The sequence below is a fragment of the Ascochyta rabiei genome, chromosome 4 (genome assembly GCF_004011695.2).
Source record: "Ascochyta rabiei chromosome 4, complete sequence".
Lineage (NCBI taxonomy): Eukaryota > Fungi > Ascomycota > Dothideomycetes > Pleosporales > Didymellaceae > Ascochyta > Ascochyta rabiei.
The window spans coordinates 1,329,925-1,348,394 of NC_082408.1; the positions used below are offsets into that span (position 1 = coordinate 1,329,925).

General features: G+C 49.2%; 6 protein-coding genes across 6 annotated transcripts, besides 30 other annotated features; 3 read left to right on the forward strand and 3 right to left on the reverse strand.

Annotated features, from left to right (window-relative positions):
- Positions 1 to 124: 124 nt before the first annotated feature.
- On the reverse strand, positions 125 to 1,435 carry EKO05_0002883 (Tryptophan--tRNA ligase; the record flags this gene model as incomplete). The annotated part of the gene is made up of 1 exon (XM_038945159.2): positions 125 to 1,435. The coding sequence occupies one exon, from the start codon at positions 1,433 to 1,435 to the stop codon at positions 125 to 127; it is 1,311 nt and encodes a 436-aa protein (XP_038801451.2).
- Positions 1,163 to 1,246: a tandem repeat.
- Positions 1,259 to 1,299: a tandem repeat.
- Positions 1,300 to 1,343: a tandem repeat.
- Positions 1,344 to 1,373: a tandem repeat.
- Positions 1,436 to 1,680: 245 nt separating the features above from the next.
- Positions 1,681 to 1,768: a tandem repeat.
- A 223-nt stretch (positions 1,769 to 1,991) lies between these two features.
- On the forward strand, positions 1,992 to 2,777 carry EKO05_0002884 (BAR adaptor protein Hob3; the record flags this gene model as incomplete). The annotated part of the gene is made up of 1 exon (XM_038945160.1): positions 1,992 to 2,777. One exon carries the CDS (start codon positions 1,992 to 1,994, stop codon positions 2,775 to 2,777), a length of 786 nt encoding a protein of 261 aa, XP_038801452.1.
- Positions 2,778 to 2,807: 30 nt separating this feature from the next.
- Positions 2,808 to 2,842: a tandem repeat.
- A 335-nt stretch (positions 2,843 to 3,177) lies between these two features.
- EKO05_0002885 (Histone acetyltransferase) lies at positions 3,178 to 4,966 on the reverse strand (the record flags this gene model as incomplete). The annotated part of the gene is made up of 2 exons (XM_038937930.1): positions 3,178 to 4,604; positions 4,657 to 4,966. 2 exons carry the CDS (start codon positions 4,964 to 4,966, stop codon positions 3,178 to 3,180), a joined length of 1,737 nt encoding a protein of 578 aa, XP_038801453.1.
- A 1,078-nt stretch (positions 4,967 to 6,044) lies between these two features.
- EKO05_0002886 (Origin recognition complex subunit 2) lies at positions 6,045 to 7,793 on the reverse strand (the record flags this gene model as incomplete). Its single annotated transcript, XM_038945161.1, has 1 exon — positions 6,045 to 7,793. The coding sequence occupies one exon, from the start codon at positions 7,791 to 7,793 to the stop codon at positions 6,045 to 6,047; it is 1,749 nt and encodes a 582-aa protein (XP_038801454.1).
- A 1,317-nt stretch (positions 7,794 to 9,110) lies between these two features.
- Positions 9,111 to 10,970, forward strand: EKO05_0002887 (uncharacterized protein; the record flags this gene model as incomplete). The annotated part of the gene is made up of 6 exons (XM_038937996.2): positions 9,111 to 9,219; positions 9,273 to 9,547; positions 9,598 to 10,273; positions 10,327 to 10,520; positions 10,572 to 10,626; positions 10,675 to 10,970. The coding sequence occupies 6 exons, from the start codon at positions 9,111 to 9,113 to the stop codon at positions 10,968 to 10,970; spliced, it is 1,605 nt and encodes a 534-aa protein (XP_038801455.2).
- Positions 10,971 to 11,405: 435 nt separating this feature from the next.
- On the forward strand, positions 11,406 to 12,499 carry EKO05_0002888 (uncharacterized protein; the record flags this gene model as incomplete). The annotated part of the gene is made up of 3 exons (XM_059636036.1): positions 11,406 to 11,853; positions 11,940 to 12,245; positions 12,303 to 12,499. The coding sequence occupies 3 exons, from the start codon at positions 11,406 to 11,408 to the stop codon at positions 12,497 to 12,499; spliced, it is 951 nt and encodes a 316-aa protein (XP_059492019.1).
- Positions 11,719 to 11,747: a tandem repeat.
- Positions 12,500 to 12,544: 45 nt separating the features above from the next.
- Positions 12,545 to 12,576: a tandem repeat.
- Positions 12,577 to 13,720: 1,144 nt separating this feature from the next.
- Positions 13,721 to 13,744: a tandem repeat.
- Positions 13,728 to 14,170: a mobile genetic element.
- Positions 14,035 to 14,178: a tandem repeat.
- Positions 14,162 to 14,678: a dispersed repeat.
- Positions 14,238 to 14,241: a direct repeat.
- Positions 14,242 to 14,857: a long terminal repeat.
- Positions 14,242 to 18,470: part of a mobile genetic element that runs on past the window's edge.
- Positions 14,679 to 15,022: a mobile genetic element.
- Positions 14,782 to 14,956: a tandem repeat.
- Positions 15,025 to 15,579: a mobile genetic element.
- Positions 15,718 to 16,432: a mobile genetic element.
- Positions 16,433 to 16,856: a mobile genetic element.
- Positions 16,857 to 17,289: a mobile genetic element.
- Positions 17,145 to 17,172: a tandem repeat.
- Positions 17,277 to 17,285: an inverted repeat.
- Positions 17,277 to 17,487: a mobile genetic element.
- Positions 17,290 to 18,440: a dispersed repeat.
- Positions 17,479 to 17,487: an inverted repeat.
- Positions 17,706 to 17,715: an inverted repeat.
- Positions 17,706 to 18,440: a mobile genetic element.
- Positions 18,082 to 18,137: a tandem repeat.
- Positions 18,431 to 18,440: an inverted repeat.

Below are 18,470 nucleotides of genomic sequence, written 5' to 3' on the forward strand. Positions count from 1 at the left end.
TTGTCGGTAGCCGGCGGAGCTCGACGGCAAGGGTGAATGCATTGGGAAGTCAAACGCAAAGGCAAAGACACACCTATCTATACGTGTGATACAGTAGTTATACAAGAAAGGTTATTTCATGCGCTCACCAGCCTATACCCATGGCATTCCGTATTCTTTGCATGGTGGACTCTGCGATAGCTTCTGCTTTCCGAGCGCCCTGCTCTGCGTGGGCAACGAGCTCCTTCTGGTCGCCGGCCATGAGCTCTTGGTAGCGCTCCCTGATGGGGCGGATGCTCTCGTCTACAGTGTCTGCGGCTTTCTCTTTCAAGGCGCGCATGCTCAGGCCGCGCAGGTCGTGGGCCAGCTCTTCCGGGGAAGCAGCGCCGGCTGGGTCAAAGTGATAGATGAGGTCGACGAGGTTGGAGACGCCCGGGCGCGCGTGGCGGTCGTAGGTCAGGCCGTCGATGGAGTCGGTGAGGGCGGCCTTGAGCTTGTGGTGGATGGTGTGGCGCGAGTCGGTGAGGAGAATGCGGCTCTTGGGCTTGGGGTCGCTCTTGCTCATCTTCTTGGTGGGGTCGGCCAGGCTCATGACACGCTTGGCGGGGCTCAGCAGGGTCTCGGGGACAGTGAGGAGGGGCCCGTAGAGGTGGTTGAAGCCGGTGGCCAGGTCGCGGGTGAGCTCGAGGTGCTGGGCCTGGTCTTCGCCGACGGGGACGTGGGTGGTGTTGTAGAGCAGGATGTCGGCGGCCTGCAGGACGGGGTAGGAGAAGAGGCCGAGCTTGAGCTGGTCGCGGGAGGCGGCGAGGGGCGAGGCGTCGGCGGGCAGGTGCAGCTTGCTCTTCCACTGGGTCATGCGGCCCAGGTAGCCCATGGAGGCGCCGCAGCTGAGGATCCACATGAGCTCAGCGTGCTGCTTGACGCGGCTCTGGGCGAAGAGAATGCAGCGGGCCGGGTCGAGGCCGACGGCGAGCAGGCTGGCGAGCATTTCGCGGCGCCATTGGTGGAGGGCGCGCGGGTCCTGCCTGGCGGTGATTGCGTGCAGGTCGACGATGGAGAAGAGGAGGGTCGAAGCGGGGGCGGCGTCGCGCTGCAGGCGCACCCACTGGCGGAGGGCGCCCAGGTAGTTGCCGAGGTGGGGGACGCCGGTGGGCTGGATGCCGGAGAAGACGGTGGTGGTGGGAGAAGTCGGAGAAGTCGAAGAAGTCGAAGAAGTCGAAGAAGTCGAAGAAGTCGAAGAAGTCGAAGAAGTCGAAGAAGTAGAAGAGCTACGCGAGAGGGTGACGGGACGGGCGGGGTGTGTGAGGGCGAGGGCGTGACTGCGAGTGCGAGTGCGAGTGCGAGTGCGAGTGCAAGTGCGAGTGTGTAGCAGTGGCGGTGGCGGTGACTGGGGCAGAGGGCGCAATGCCCATCGCGCTGCTGTCGAGGGGGCCGAGGGTGGGCGCAGGGACAGCATGGGACGAGTCTCGGGGGATCTGTCGTAGACCACAGCCACGGGCACCAGCACAGATCCCAGCACAGACCCCGGCACAGACACCGGCACAGACCCCGGCACAGACACACAGGCACGGCGTCGTCGTTCGTCATCAGCCAGCCGGGAGCCGGGATGCAGGAACACGTCCGTCCCGCACGTCGACGCTCCACCTGCAACATTGAACACCAGACAGCCCTCCTTCTCCACGCACGCCTCTCCCCCGCAATACCACCACCGCCACCACCACCCAACATCGACGCACCAGCCACAGCCAGCCAGCCACAGCCAGTACACGTTCGCTCCACCACCACCACCCGCACACGCTGCGCATCCCTCCGCAGACCTCCGCACGCACACACACACACACACATAGACGCAGCACACACACACATAGACGCAGCACACACACACATAGACGCAGCACACACACACATAGACGCAGCACATATACACATAGACGCAGCACACATACACATACCCCCACCCGGCACATACCCCCAGCATCACAAACACACACGCATAGAACCAAGCACCCATCATGTCGTGGACGGGGTTCAAAAAGGGCGTCAACCGCGCCACTACGCAGGTGCTCATGAAAACCGGCCAGGTCGAGCGCACAAACGACCGCGACTTTGAGACGGAGCAGCGCCGCTACCGCACCATGGAGACGGCCGCCAACAAGCTGCAGAAAGAGGCCAAGGGCTACCTCGACTCGCTGCGCGCCATGACGGCCTCGCAGATGCGCATCGCAGAGACCATCGACGCCTTCTACGGCGACGCCGGCACAAAGGACGGCGTCTCGCGCTCCTACAAGCAAGCCGTCACCGACCTCGACGCCGAGACCATCAAGGCCCTCGACGGGCCCTACCGCACCACTGTCCTCGACCCCATCCAGCGCTTCTGCAGCTACTTCCCCGACATCAACGCCTGCATCACCAAGCGCGAGCACAAGCAGATGGACTACGACCGCATGCGCGCCCAGGTCAAGAAGCTGACCGACAAGCCCGACAAGGACGTCACCAAGCTGCCGCGCGCCGAAAAGGACGAGCAGCTCGCAAAGGCCGCCTACGATCAGCTCAACGAGACCCTGACCACCGAGCTGCCACAGCTCATTGACCTGCGCGTCCCTTACCTTGACCCCAGCTTCGAGGCCCTCGTCAAGATCCAGCTGCGCTTCTGTGCCGAGGCCTACTCGCGCATGGCCCAGGTCCAGCAGTACCTCGACGCAAACACACGCGACCAGTACGCCCAGGGTGAGCTCGACGCCCGTGTCGAGGAGGTTCTGCAGGAGATTCGCGATCTGAGCATTGCAGGCACCGTCTAGATTGGCCTTGTTCAATCAACAGCGGACGGTATGGTATGGTATGGCATGGCATGGCATGGCATGGCGTTATTCTTGGATTCCCTCGTTACTTAGCTTTGAACGACTCCCTTCTTCTCCTTCTATCTGAACATGTAACCCATGCATGCCAGTCATACGAGTTGCCTGCGCACCACGGCAGTCTTCCATCGTTGACAGTCTATATGATCAATGGTACTTACTATTCAACCCCATTCTATCCATAGACTCTATTCACATCTTCCACAAACAGATTCCACGGACAGTGATTCTATCCATAGAATCCATCTACTGCTTCATTCACTGCTTCATTCACAGACTCCATCAATCGATTCTATTCACAGTACTCACGTCAACGCACTCTCTATTCTCACTACCACTACCACTACCACTCTCGTTCCCACGCCGGCGCCAGGTCCTTGCTCATATAGGGCCCGTCCAAATAATACCCCAGCTTCGCGTAATAGCTCCTCACACCCACCCCAGAGATGACACTGATCTTCCGGCTCCCGTGCTCCTCCGCCGCAATTCTCGCCGCCTCCTCCATCAGCAGCGTGCCATAGCCCTGATGCTGGAACTTCTTCGGGTCGCGCGCATGCACCGGCACCGCGCTGCCATATACATGCAACTCCCTCACCAAGCTCGTCGGCTGGCCTGTTAGCTCTTCCCGGAATGTGTGCTCCTTGGAGCATTGCCTCAACCGCAACAGTGCAATCAGAATGTCCTGTTTGGGATCCTCGTACGCCAAAAACGTCTCCCACCCCCCGTTGGCGATGTAGTCGCGCCGCACCAGCTCCACTTGATCTGGCCGGATCTTGTGCTTGACTTCATTGATGCCCACTTCGCGTGTTCGCACGTCGCGACAAGTCGTGCCAAAGTCCTTCATGCGTGCCAGCGCCAGCTCTCGCAGGTTCCCATTCTCCACCCCGGACGTGACCAGCGGCATGGGGATGTCGCGCTGCACGCGGTAGATGCGCGTCCACGGCGGCACCAACGCCAGAATCCGCGCCACAATATCGATGAGTGCGTTGGGCGTGTAGTTCTTGTACCTGCCTGTTCGCCAGAGCTCGTACAGCCCGGTGCCACGAATCACGAGCGTGGGGTAGATCTTCAGCCCATCGGTGCGGAAGTCTGGGTTTGCAAAGTACTCGACAAATTGGTCGAGATCGCGCTCCATACCAACGTTGGGCAGATCTGGCATCATGTGCGACACCACTTTGAACCCAGCATCTTTGGAGAGACAAAACGTCTTGGCAACCGCGGCGACCGTGTGGCCGCGGTTTGTGTCGCGGGCCACATCTTCGTAAAGCGACTGCACGCCAATCTCGAGCCGCGTGCAACCATACCGTAGCATCGACGATAAATGCTGGTCCAGACAGTAGTCGGGTCGCGTCTCGATGGTGATGCCCACGCACTTGGTGTTGCTCATCTCGCCAGCCGCAACTGCCTCATCCACATCCTTCGTTTGATACCCAGAGAGTGCATTGTGAAGCTGTGAAATGAACTCGTCTCGGTACGACTCTGGCAGTGACATGAACGTGCCACCCATAATAATGTACTCCACCTTGTCAACACTGTGACCGAGCGACTTGATCTGGTCCACGCGTCCTCTGGCCTGCTCATACGGGTCGTAGCGAGCTCGGATGGCGCGCATAGATGTCGGCTCATAGCCTGTGTAAGACTGAGTCGAGTATTCAAAATCCGAATCTGGCCCACCAGGGCAATAGACGCAGATATTGCCCGTGTAGGCTATATGGGGACAACGATGCGGCTTGCACATCACCGCCACCACGGCAATCCCCGATGCACTCCCTACAACTCATGTCAGTCATTAAGTCGAGTACTGGCTGATCACCCGACTCACGGATTGGCTTCGCAATCAACTTTGGCAGAATGTATTTCTTGTAGTGCTCAGGCACCGCCGCAATGATCGCCGTGAGAGGTGGTTGCGTCTTCAAATAATGTCTCTTCGCAATTTGTCCTCTTAGCTGGTTCAGATTCAAGTCCTTCTTCGGCTTCGAGCCATCAGCTTGGGCCTCGTAATCCTGGACGAGCGCGGACGCAATATCCGCACACGCGCGCATGTACCGCTCATTCTCCGGCGGCAGTTTGATGTTTTTCGGTAGCCGCCTCTTGACGGGCAAATCCATGTATGTCATCGTTGCTGTCGCCATGGTGGGCAGCTTTTTGGTTGTTGCGGTCTGATCTTCCCAGATGGCGATTCTCAAGGTTGAAGTTCGGCCTGTGGAGCATGGGTTTAAACTAGGCTTGATACAGCACTAGCGCGGCGTCTTCGCTCCATCTTCACTTCAATCTTCAAACTAGGTATTGCATTTCTCGTGACTTGGGGGTAAGCCTCCCAGTAGGGCATCTCTGACAGCGCATCTCTGGTAGACTGACTCGTCTTGACGATACGCATGTGAGCTCCTAGGCTGCATTGATCGTCTGTTCACTCGCTTGAGTTTCCATGCAACGCGTAGCAGAACCATAGCTCCCTACAGAGGCGATGAAGGTTCCAGTTATAAGTCTAGGTACCACTGGAGCAACCATGTTGCGCAAACCCCGTTAAAAAAAGTCTCAGCAGTGCATCCACAGTGCAGCTCGTCAAGACAATGAAGCGTCGCTGCGTCCGCAATCGTATTGCATTTGTAGGCCACGCAACAAACAACAATTACAGCAAAAAGGCCATCGATGTCAACAGCTCCTGGTCAAGCAGTGCAAGCGATTGAAAGCGCAAAAATTAATGGTCACTACGAGGGTCGAACTCGCGACCTTGGCGTGTCGAGGATGAAAGCTATTAGCACCACGCTCTAACCAACTGAGCTAAGCGACCACTGTTCTTCTTCAATGTTGTAGTTTTCGATCTGAGCGTGTATATTTCCACATCAAAACAGTAGAAGAGATAATCAAACCATGAACAGGATTTCTGCCGAACGGTGGGGTCAACTATGAAAGCAATATGTCATTGATGTTGAACCAAGGGTCTTCTAAATTTTCTCGTTATACGCTTGTCAGCCTTGCTTAGGTGGTATTCTTCAAAGCCTACAGTGAGTCGACCAGACGTCGTTCCAATCTCTTAGCTCCAGTTATGTCAGTCTAAGCAAAACGCTGAGCAGTGTAGTTGAGGATAAGCATGTGTCAGAGTGTACCGCTCAACTGACGATTGCTGGAGCCTGATCGCTGGAAGGCGAATAACGAGGGTGAATGTGGGTTGTGGAAGTGGACGCCGATGCATCGTTGGATATGTGGTGCTCAAAACGCATCACTCGCAAGATCTTCTGCCAAGCCCTCCAATTCGTCCTGCCTGAAAGGTACCCATAGTCTTTCTGTGCCCATGGCATCCTTCCGGCTTTCGATCATCTGATGGTCGTGGAACTCTTTTAACAAGGTTCTGAATCCGACTTCGCTGGAGCAGACAAATTCTTGCACGGCTTTGTGGTAGAGAACGCGGTACTCGACGCCCTGATTGGACTCAGGAACAACGGCCTTCGCTTGTGTGACCTTCTTGTTCCTCGGCGTTGCAGTAGCCTCATCCTCGTCATCGAGACCTTGCTCCATCATATCCACCGTGAGTTGTTCCATCACAAGGATGCGATACAGTGATCGTGCGTTTTCGGGCAACGAGCGCAAGACGAAGCCCACACCATCTCGGCCACCCACGCGACGGCCACTGCGGCCGAGCAGCTCATTCACCGTTTCGACGACGTCTATCTCGGCATCGTAGGGTGCAAAGGTTGTGGCATCATGAAATAGGAATTTATACTGCGTCTTGAGCCCCACATCCCACAGCAGAGGGAAGCTAGGCGTATCGGCTGTACACAAAAGGTTGATTGACGAATGCGCTGCAAGTCGCGCCAGCATGGACGGCACCGGAGACTTGCGCAGATATGGCGAATCGATGGAGTTCAGGACGACGGGCACAGGGTGAGGAGGTGGAAAGGTCGACAAGTGTTCGAGCACAAAGTCAAGCAGCACAGCTGGTTGGTTCGGTAGCTTGATGGTGGTTGGTACAGCAATTGATGCAATTGTCGTCAAGATTTCCTTCAAAGTGGTTCCTGCAGCATAGCCGTTGATTACAGCAATCTTAGGAGTCTTTATCGATCCGTCGTAGGGCGTCATCTCCGACAAATGGCGATAAAGATGTGTCACAAAGCTGTCGGTGATAGAGCGTTTCGATCCGTAACCGTACAAGCAGACGTTGAAGCCTTCGTCGAGCTCAAACATCCACTGATCAAAGGCACGACTGTGCAGCTCCACCAAGAGCTCCATTTCAGACCTGTGAGAATTCCGGTAGCTTGACATTGCTTGAAAGTACTCATCGTGGCTGAGCAGACTTTGAGCAGAGAGAGTGTTGTTTGATGTCTTCAGCCCACCCGGCCGGTTCTGCCAGAAATACTCCTCGTGCGATGGTAGCTCTGTCGGCGGTGTGGGAGACTTCGGCTTCTTCTTCCCTGATCCTTTTGGGCGCCCCCTGCCACGCTTTAGTGGCGTCTCCGGTACAGGCACCTCCTCTTGTGTCTGCTCTTCTGCAGTCACCACAGCATCTTCCTCTTCAAGGATCTGCTCTGCTAAGCTATTCTCCTCATTAAGCACCTCTTCATCGCCTTCTCCGCCGTTGAGTGTGCGTTCGAGTATCTGCCGATTGCTCTTCCGTCTGGCGCTGCGGTCGGCGTTGCGAACAATGGTCGGTGTGCCGGCAGGTGCGTCTCCGTTCACAGATTTGGTGGGTGTCGCGAACAGCAGCTTTCGGCTCGACTTGGGCGTCGCGCCGTGGTCAGCGCTGGCAGCATTGGCGCCGTTGCCTGTGCCAGTCTTCTTCAGTATGGACTTGGGCGTACCAAGGTCCGCGAGATGCTGGTTCCTGGCCCGTCGCGACGGCGTCTGCGCCTCGAAGGTGTCCGAGTCGGTGGTGGTGGCATCTTCGTCGGCAATGCGGGCGCGCAGCTTGCGTGGTGTCCCTTCATCTTCGGCGTCATCTCGTCGGCGCTTGACGCTGACCATGTCGTCGGGCTGTTGATGTCTGCTGTCCAAACGCGTCTTTTTGCGTGTCTACTCGGGTGAGTCTCGGCGATCGACAGCCCGAGATCCTAGCTTGGCAGGGCGGTCCCATTAGCGACCGCTCTTCCCTCTTCCCCACCAAACCCACAGTCGCCCCGTCCCGCCTCCGCACCCGAAGCCGTTCATCGTCTTTGAACCATGGGCCGTTCTGCACCTCGATGCTTTGCTCACGACACCTCACCGCGTTTTCGAAGCCAGAGCAACGCCGATACTGAGCAATGCCAACGCTGATCGTCACGCGCTTTCACATGCGGGTAAGCTGCCGCGCACATGGTACATTTGACCAACACGCATCCGGCCATTCACCCGTGCTAGGTTGTACTTGAGAAAAGGATCGCCGTTAGAGCCCCTACACCTTGGAGCGCTTAATCCCTGTGCGTCACACCATGTCCAACATCGACAAGCTCGCTACGGCTTACCTTGGAATCCTCCCTCTTGTGTTGCGCGGAGAATCGGACGCGCGCAATCCCTGGACTTTCAGGAGGCAGTCACGGCAGGTTTGACAATGTCTTGCGAGACCATAGGTATAGAAAAGACTACAAACTTCCTAGTCTATATAGACAAGGGGCTGAGGCCTGTTCAACACCTTCAGATGTTGATGTCAAGACTCGTAACTAGCTGCTCTTACGTCCGGTTCGTTACGCATATCGAGAGCCTCCAGACTCAACATCTACAGCGATAAATGATATTTACTGCCGTTTCCTGCACGGTTGTATGCGCGTTCGTTATATGACATGTTCTAAAGCCTGTGAGCAATCCCAGAAGCTTACGGCTGACACCTAGTAAGCAAAATCTTTGCACCTCAGGGATCTGCAACACCATCCCGCCGCTGACCCGATAGGGCTTGGTGCTAGTCTCTTAGCTTCACATCATGCTTTAGACGGCCTTGCCTCGGTTCACGGGCTATCGTTTTGACCTTTCCAGCCTCTCTGCCCAGGTGATGAATTTGCAGGGTCCGCGGCATGCATCGCCCATATCATTGGCGTAATGGCCGACCAGGAAGACATGACGTTGCATCGTCGGTCTACGCGTTATGCAGCGTGCAATTTTTGTACCGGGATACTATCTCTACTCCGCACGACCAAGTAAAGTGGAGATCTGGGGAGATCCACAAGCAGGATAAGAGCACCGCACCCCTCGCGATGGAGAAGTTGTTCCTACCAAGTTCTCCTCCACGCAAGTCTTATTGCGCGCCGTTCCATGCTGGACTGGGACTGTCGGTGATTTTTAGCTCAGGATCGTTAGCTTCAGCACGCCAGGATGTCGGACGACGCTCAACACCCCAGATTCATGGGGCTTACAGGAAGACCGCTGAGTACAGCTGTGTCAGTCGTCGCTACTACGGGATTCCTTCTCTTCGGTTATGACCGTGAGTAAACCCCCCCCCCCCCCCCAGAAGGACGTGCGTTGATCCATGCACAGAGGGTGTGATGTCAGGAATCATTTCAGCCGCTCCTTTCAACGCCTACTTCCCTGAAATCCTGTATAACGAAACGTGGCAAGGCTTCGTGACTGCCATTTACGAGATTGGTTGTCTGGCTGGCGCTATCACAATGCTTCTATACGGCGATACTCTTGGTCGTCGCAAAGCCATTACAACCGGTGCGATTGTTATGATCATTGGAACGCTTATCCAGGTGACCCCGATCAAAGGACACCATGCCGGCGCACAGTTCATTTTGGGGAGAACAATCACTGTAGGGCCACTTCTTCTCCATGTGAATTTCTGCTGATACCGTATGCAAAGGGTGTCGGTAATGGCATGAACACAGCAACGATTCCGACCTACCAAGCAGAGTGCTCCAAGACCACCAATCGAGGGCTTTTGATCTGCATCGAGGGTGGTGTCATCGCTTTTGGTACATTGATCGCATACTGGACGGATTATGGCTGCTCGTACGGCCCTGATCAGCTCACCTGGCGTTTTCCGATTGCGTTCCAAATCGTGTTTGCTCTGATCATTCTGGTTGGTCCCATGCTCTTACCTGAGTCGCCCCGTTGGCTACTGAGCAAGGACAGGCACGAGGATGCAATCAAGGTCATTGCGGCACTCCGCGGACATCGGATGGACTCAGAGGAGACTCGTCTTGAAGCTCACATCATCATGGACTCGCTTCGTGCCTCTGGTCACAAGGGCGGCAACACACCATTCAGCGCGCTCTTCACCAACGGCAAAACGCAGCATTTCCGCCGTATGATGCTTGGGGCATCATCTCAACTCATGCAGCAGATCGGTGGCTGCAATGCAGTGATCTACTACTTCCCGATCTTGTTCGAGCGCTCGATTGGACAGACCCACGAGATGTCACTGCTGCTTGGCGGTATTAACATGATCGTCTACTCTATTTTCGCGACAACGTCTTGGTTCTTGATCGAGAGATGCGGCCGTCGTAAACTATTTCTTATTGGTACTGTTGGACAATGTGAGTTTCGCAGACTGGGCCCGTTTATGGATAGAGGAATTGACAACCTTCAGGCTTGTCAATGGTCATCGTTTTTGGAGCCCTGATCCCCGGCAATCCAAGCGCTGCCAAGGGTGCTGCCGTCGGTTTGTTCACGTACATTGCCTTTTTTGGAGCTACGTGGTTGCCTCTTCCCTGGCTATACCCTGCAGAAGTCAATCCTGTTAAGACACGGGGCAAGGCAAACGCTGTCTCGACGTGTACAAATGTAAGAACAGTCATGTGAAGAGAGTAGTGGCGCTTGCTAACCAAGATCTAGTGGCTGTTCAATTTTTTCGTGGTGATGATCACACCTATCTTGATTAAAAACATCGGTGAGTAATCACCCACGGAGAGCGAGGGTGTAGACTGATAGGACCCAGGCTGGGGTACATACCTCTTCTTTGCCCTTGTCAACGCGTGCTTCCTCCCCTTCATCTATATCTACTACCCAGAGACAGCAAGACGTTCACTTGAGGAGATCGACTTGATCTTCGCTAAAGGCTACGTAGAGAATATGAACTATGTCAAGGCTGCCAAAGAATTGCCCTATCTGGACGAGCATGGTATCGAGCAGATGCAGCGTCAATACGGCTTCTTTGACGAAGACGATGCCGGCCTGGAGGTTCTTGGCGAGAAACAAGGGCATGGCATGGTATCTGAAGCCGTGAAACCGTGAGCACGACGGAAGCAGGCAGCTATGCTGGTGAGAGGAGCGTGGCTTGTGCACTACCAGCTGTGCGCAACTGGACGGGTGTTTGATAGCTGGTCGCGAAAACGAATCGCGTTAGCAGCGCCATACGTCTGTCTAAGTGTGAGGAAGAAACGTTTGAGCTTAGATAATCCGTACTCCTCTCGGTATTGAATCAGAAGCTTAGCCTAACCCTGTGAAGTTGGGAACGTGACGTGCCTGAAAGGTACCGTGGTGGAGAGAAGACGCGCTTGCAACCGGGGATTTCCGGCAGCGTCAGGAAAAGGGTGTCCACGGGCCGTCCGTAAGCGGACAGCAGCAAACCGGCTGCTTCCGGGGCCGACGATGCCGAGATACAATATGAGCATGATGTGCAGGTGATGTGTCAGCTGCCGTGGGTGTTGCAAACGTCATGGCTCCAAAATGGCTGACAGGGCTGCTCTGATAGGCTGTAGCCATGGCTGTTTGTGGCTGCCAAACCAACGTGCACGTTCGAAACCCCGAGCAAGGACTAACAGTCCCCCGCGGCAGATCATGACCCGCGACCCTGCGCACCGGCGAACCCCTCAACATCCCCAACACCCCCATTCACTGAGACTTGGACCACACCACGCTGCTGTACACGCCAACGCCCGTGACCACACGCGAGACGACGGTACGCTGCCCCACCCACGGCCGCTCTGTCGCGACAGGCCAAACGGTGAACGCCGCGCGGCGCGGGACCGGCAGCGAAAGTACGAACGGCGGACGGCGGACGGCGGACGGCAACACCCACCACCAACTGTGGATGCCAGCATGGAGCAACGCCGGCGACCCGAGTACAACCTCGACATTTTCGCGGATCTGGCATGCGTGAAGGATGTCGTCAAGGGTGCGTGCGTCCATGTGCTCCCCCGCTTTCCCTCCGTCCGAGCGCCGATACCCTCCTCTGGCACCCGTAGCTGACGTTCGCCGCAGCCATCCTGCACACCATCTTCTTCCACCGCTACTTCACCTCGATATCGCCCCTCACCCGCGACCTGCTCGACCTCACGCTGCCCGCCATCGACGACGTGGACCTGGAGACGCTGATTGACCAGCGGACCATAGCCCTGGTGCGAGCGATCGATAGCGCACACCAGCCAAGAGGAAGAGGCCAGCTGGTCGTGCAGTTCTTCGAGAAGAAGCGCAGGAAGACGTACTTCTTTGGCAAAGCAGACGAAGATGTCTGTTGGGAGCAGTGGACCTTGGACGTTACGCTTGCTCAGCCCAGGACCGAGGCTGGTACCTGCCAACCCTCTCCCGCTCCACCCCGTGCCTCCGCTGACTGACATTCGCCAGACGTCATCAAGGTCCGCCGCGCCATGACTAAGTCGCTCGAGAAAGCCGCACACAAGATCATTGGCATCGTGAACCGCGACAAGGACCACATCCCTCCCATCACAACCACCGACGCAAATCCTTTTCCCTACCACATTATCGTGAATCCCAAACCTGTCCCCGAGAACGACTGGCGACCGCGCATCGGCCTGTTCTAGATACTTTCGAGTAGTGGGGGCGGGGTACACTGTCTGTATATATCTGACACGACAACACAACACGACACGACACGACATGGATAGAGGCGCTTCAACACCATTTGCGCAATGTTGCAATGCTGTCACTACAGGTGGTGATACCTAAAAGAGACGGAAACACTTACGAGTTCGAGTGGTCATTGTCCGCGCCCCGGAACGCGGCACCACCTCCATCTACCCTTTCTCTATAAAAGTCTAACAAATGTGCTCTTAATTGTACAGTGTCCGCTCAGTCGGACAAACGCACACTAGACATCGCTACGGCTCATGCGACCTTGTCACCTCGTCGTTGTCCATTCGTTTGAATGCTGTTTTTCTTCTCATGACCGCCGTAGCTACACAAGATACCCCTTTCCCCAATCAAATCATGCTCATTTCTATATCGGACTGCCCTATGCACGCAGTTCTCGGTTCTGTTGCAATATCGCCGCGTTTATTCTTCATGCGTCGTGGGCTCGCTTAGTGGCCTGGCAAGTCGTGAATGAGAGCATATCAGTGTTGCACGGCAAAATTGGGATGGGTAAAACATAGTCTGTTCGAGGCAGGCAGCTACTACTCAAACCCAAGCATCGTGCAATTCGTCAACAAGCACGGATTGGCGCACGGATTGGCACACGAATATTCTGGTTCAACCGCCTCGCAGAGGACGCTGCGTCACGACTGTGGCACATGGCCGCTAGATCCAAAGAGCCCTTCTTCTTCCTTTCCCCTTGGTAAGTCTCCACAGCCACCTTGCATTTCGCACAAGAAGCTCCAAGAACGACACGTGACCTGTTTCTCTCCTCGAGATCTTCCAAGCCTCAATCCTGCTCAGCACGCTTGCTGATTTTCCAAACCTCGTTCTGTTCTACAGCGTTGTCGCGCTTGGCGATCTTCTTGTGATTTAAATGAGCATGGAACACTGAACTCTGCAAAGCCCTGTAAGTCACGCACCAGGCTTCATCTTGCTTCGTGGCCTCGGCACGAGGGAGCAGGGGAAGCGTCACAGCCTGGGCTCCGAAAGCAACAACAAACGACTTGGAGAAGAGCATCGTCTCATATGTGATAAATTAGCAATCAACGGTCTATTCCTGATCCCTGCGTTGCCGAATGATGCTCATGTTCTGTGTCACATTGGCTCAACCGCATGAAAGTATGCCTTCGTGCTACCACCAGATTTCGGAATTTATATCTTTATATCGGAATGTAGTTAATTAATTAATTAATAAGTTTAACGTCCTGTGTAAGTCTAAGACTATATAAGACAAGAGTAGTTAAGCTACTCTAGTAATTTAAGGAGCGTGTTTGTGTAAGGGGATAGTAAATATATGTTTACAGTCCTATAGTAAGAGCCTATACTCTAGGAAGTAAATAGAGGATCTTAGGTATCTATTATTTATTATAGGTACTACTTACGTATACCTACTTTAGGTTCTAAAATAAAAGCTAGAGTAGCTATAATTCCTTAGTTTGTGTGTAGTAGTAGGGTTATTATAAGCCTTTATCCTTATAGGCTGTCTTATATTATATCTCTTATATCTCTATATACTCTATAGCTTAGTAGTAGGTGTTATATTATTTATATATAGCTATAGATATATCTATATTTATATACCTTCTATATATTATATAGGTATGCTTTATTATATTTATTTAATATAAAATAATTTAAAAAAGTAAGTAATACAACTACAAATATAAAAACTAAGAGAACACTTCTTAAATAAACTATAGTTAACAAAGAAATTATAACATAAACTATTTCTAAGTAGATATAGTTAAAGCTATAATAGAAGCTACAGATGTCTTAAAATACTTATAAGCCTAGTAAATAGGTATAACACACCTAATAAACTAAATTAAAACATTACCTAAGCTCTACTAGTCCTAACTAAGTCTAGAAAGAGAATAGAAGTTAAGGAATAGAAGAAATACACAAATTTTGTAATAAAAACCTTATAGTTAGGAGTAACCTATTATTTATTACACTAGCGCATCTCTAACTAGATACATTACTAGCTAATACACATTATCTAAGATTAGTAAGCCTATGCTACCAACAGCGCTAGTGTAATAAATTATTCTAAACTAACTTTTTAACACCTTGCTTGCAATCGTGCTAAAACGCGTTTTTTAAGGTTTCTTCTCTTATACCAGAACAAACCTAGTAAGACTTAGTATAAAAAAAACTATAAGATTATAATACTCTAAGTATAAGAGTACTAAAAATAGATCTAAAACACTAAGTGTTTCACTAAGGGGTAATCTAAAACCGGATCTAGCCCTATCTAAAACTATATCTAGGCCTGTCTAAAAAACCAGATCTAGGCCTATCTAAAACTAGATCTAGGCCTATCTAAAACTAGATCTAGGCCTATCTAAAACTAGATCTAGGTCTACCTAAAACTAGATCTAGGCCTATCTAAAAACTAGATCTAGGCCTATCTAAAACTATAAAGGATAAATACAGCTCTCCCTCTGTAGTTACAAAACCAATTTTAACTAACGTGTTTTACTAGTAAGCGGCCAACACTAGTATCCGGCCAACTCTACTAAAACCAGCCTAACTTAGCGTGCAATTACTCTACAACCACGCAGTTAAATTAAGTAAGGTTTTAAAGCATAATAGATTAGATAGCTCTATATTAAGTCCTGTTGTAGCCTTGTACGTGGCATTTGCTACACGTTGGTAGTGCTTACTAACGCCGTAGGGCAGCGTCAACCTAGGCCTCCTCCTTAACTACATTATTAGCCTATAAGACTAGTAATTAAGCTTTCTTAACCTATAGAGCTCCCCTCCGTGCTATATACTGTCTACGCTTTTAATACTTATATTACTAGTGTTAATTTAAAGCACGTAGCTTAGTATTCTCCTAAGTTAAGATTATTGCTGACTACATTGCAAGCTAACAACCCTTAACAAGCTAGAATATAGCTTAACTAGTTAGACTCTATAACTAACGCTTAAGGAGATCTTATATAAGGTAAGCTTACTGCTAAAGCTAGTTAACTGTACGCGGTGTCTCTGCTATCTACAGCCCTACTGGTCCTACTGCTGTCCCTAGTAGTAATAGTGTTCTAATAACAGTAAGGCATAACAGGACACGCTCTAGATTGAATGGGATAAGCCCTGTTACTTAAAATCCAGCCTTAATATTGCTCTCTAATAGAGTAGTTAGTCTAATCCTTAAGTACATCTATAGGAAGTTAAGCTTATTAACATAGAAGATGCTTTAGCAGGTAAGCTTAGACACCTTATGTCTATACACTACCTTAAGAGAAGAGTAGCAGCTAACGTCTAGTAGCTGGAGAAGGTGTAAGGTGTAAGGAGGTATACAGAGGGTAATAATCATATTGTTCTTATAGTACTAATTAAACTTAGGTGTAGCGTAGCTGCTGTAACTGTTAAGAATAAGTAGCTAATAAGCACCTAATAAGCGAGTCTGTGTGTGCCTGTTAAAGTGCTTTACCTAGTTAAGGCCTAGCTTATCTATTGTCTAGCCGTTGTTACTAACAGCAACAGTCTAGTTAGGTAGGAGGTCTTAATACTAGCTAGCCTAGTAGAGCTTCCCTGCTAGTATAAGGAAGGGTAGGATAGACTAACCTAACGCGTTAATACACTTAATTATTATTACCTACTTACAATTACCTAGCTAAATAACAGTAGCGCGTCTAACTATGTTAGAGCTAGTAACAACCTTAGACGTTAAGGCAACACCTATTATAAACCTAGTCTTATTAAAGTTATAGATGTCCTTATTAGGTATCCTATATGTAAGGCGTGTCTCCTCTACTAGCCTAAACCACGTGCTAATCCTAATAGGATCTTTACAGCGTGCCCTTTATAAATAGAATTTCCTATTCTACTTTATCTAGAGTTCTGGCTAGCGCTTAATAAAGCGTGCTACCTAGTTCTTGCCTAGCAAAGGAGGAGGAGGATTTTAGCTGTAGGCAGTAAGGAGAGTATCTGCTATTTATCGCACATTAATAATCTAGGGTAGAAATCCACAACAATTAAGGTCTAAGATCCACTAAATAAGGGACTGCTCTTTAACAGGGCTAAGCTTAAGGTTAACAGACGTTGTTGCGTCTTTTAACTTAATGCCCTAGAGGCGGCAGCGGAGCGTTGTACGAGGTACCTAGTAGAGTAAAGCAGCCCTATTTTTTAACTAAACGCGTCCTAATTTAACGGCAGAGGTAGTAAGAAGGCATCTACCCTCTGTAAGGGAGGCTTAAGTACGTTGTAGTTAAGCCATTACAGTTAGGATAAAAGAAGTTTAACGCGTTTTAGTAGGGTTAGCCGAATACTAGTATTGGCTGCTTACTAGTAAAACACGTTATTACTTCTACAACTATTACTTCTAATTTTTATAGTTTATAAGCCTGGCGCACTATTACCTAAGCAACATCTAAACTAATTATCTCTTAATTACAGAACACTATTACCTAAACAACATCTAAACTAACTGTTTTCTTAATTAACACCTCTTAGAGTTAAAAACAGAATAAATTTACAACTTTAAAATTAAAAATGTTAGATTCTCTTAAAATTAAAAAGCTCTCTAGCTAAGCCATTTACGAATTCTAGAGCAACTAAATAATAGCTATTCTTAGTACTAAGATCTCTATAATACTAGTTATAATAATAATAATAAGCCTATTATTATCCTAACTACTATAGATAGAAAGGTAAAAGTATATATTATACTTAGTTATAAGAAAGGCCCTAGTATATAAATTTAAAAGTGTACTACTACTATAGATTGCTAGATTATACTAGCAAATCTATACTCTCTAAAAGGATTTTTAGCTAAATTTCTTCTATTAAAAGAATTCTTTAAATCCTATCTCTAGAACTTTAATTTAATAGAAACTTTCCTAAGCAAAATTAAATATCTTAATAATAATTTAAGCTTAAAAGGAATTTAATTACCTAAGTAAGTAGTACTTACTTATATACTTAACAATCTAACTATAAATTATAAGAGATATATTACTATTATTACCTAATCCTTTTGTTAGAATTTAGATGAAATAAATATAAAAACACTATTTCTAATTCAATTAATAAATCCTGTTGCTAAATAAGTACTAAAAAAGTACTCTACTAAATAAAACATAAACTATACTAAAAGAATAAGGTTATAAAGTAACGCTATTATAATAAATATAAAGAAAATACGCATTAAATAAGCAGTTACTAGTTTCTTACTCTAGAGAAGAAACCTAATTAGTTTAAAACTAGATATACCTATAATTCTATTTAACAATTACCTAATCTAGCTAAAAATATAGCAGAAAAAAGGGTTAAAAAAGAATAAGATTAAGCTCTCTTATCTCTAGATTAAATAGATCTAGATTTACTAGGGGATTTAGATAATAAGGTATATTATAATAATAACCTACAGTTTAGTTTAACTAAAGCTAACTTAATACTAGATTTAGAAAGTACTTAGCATTCAAGATGCAATAGGTTACTATTTTTAGAAGGTAGTTTAGTAGATAAAGTAACTAAATTAGGCTAGGGTAATAATACTACTATTAATGCTGTAGCTATTAGAAAGTTATACTTTATAGTAAATAATACAAAAATTATACTAAATATTTACATCTTTATACTAAGTTTCTCTATAAACCTTTTGTTTATTTAAAAATTAATAGAAAAAGACTTTAAAGCAAACTTTACAAAGGAAGAAGCTATCTTAATAAGAGATAATCTAGTTATTAAAGCTAAGTACGCTTATAACATGTATATACTAGACCTTATAAATAAGATTATTATTAAAGATAGCTTTATAGATAATTTAAACTATAAGAACTATATACTCTACTTAGATCCTAACAAATCTAATATAGAAAAGCTAGAACTATATTATAATAGATTTAGATATAAAAGTGTAGATACTATAAGTAAACTACTTATTATTAAAATACTATAAAATTATAGTTTTAA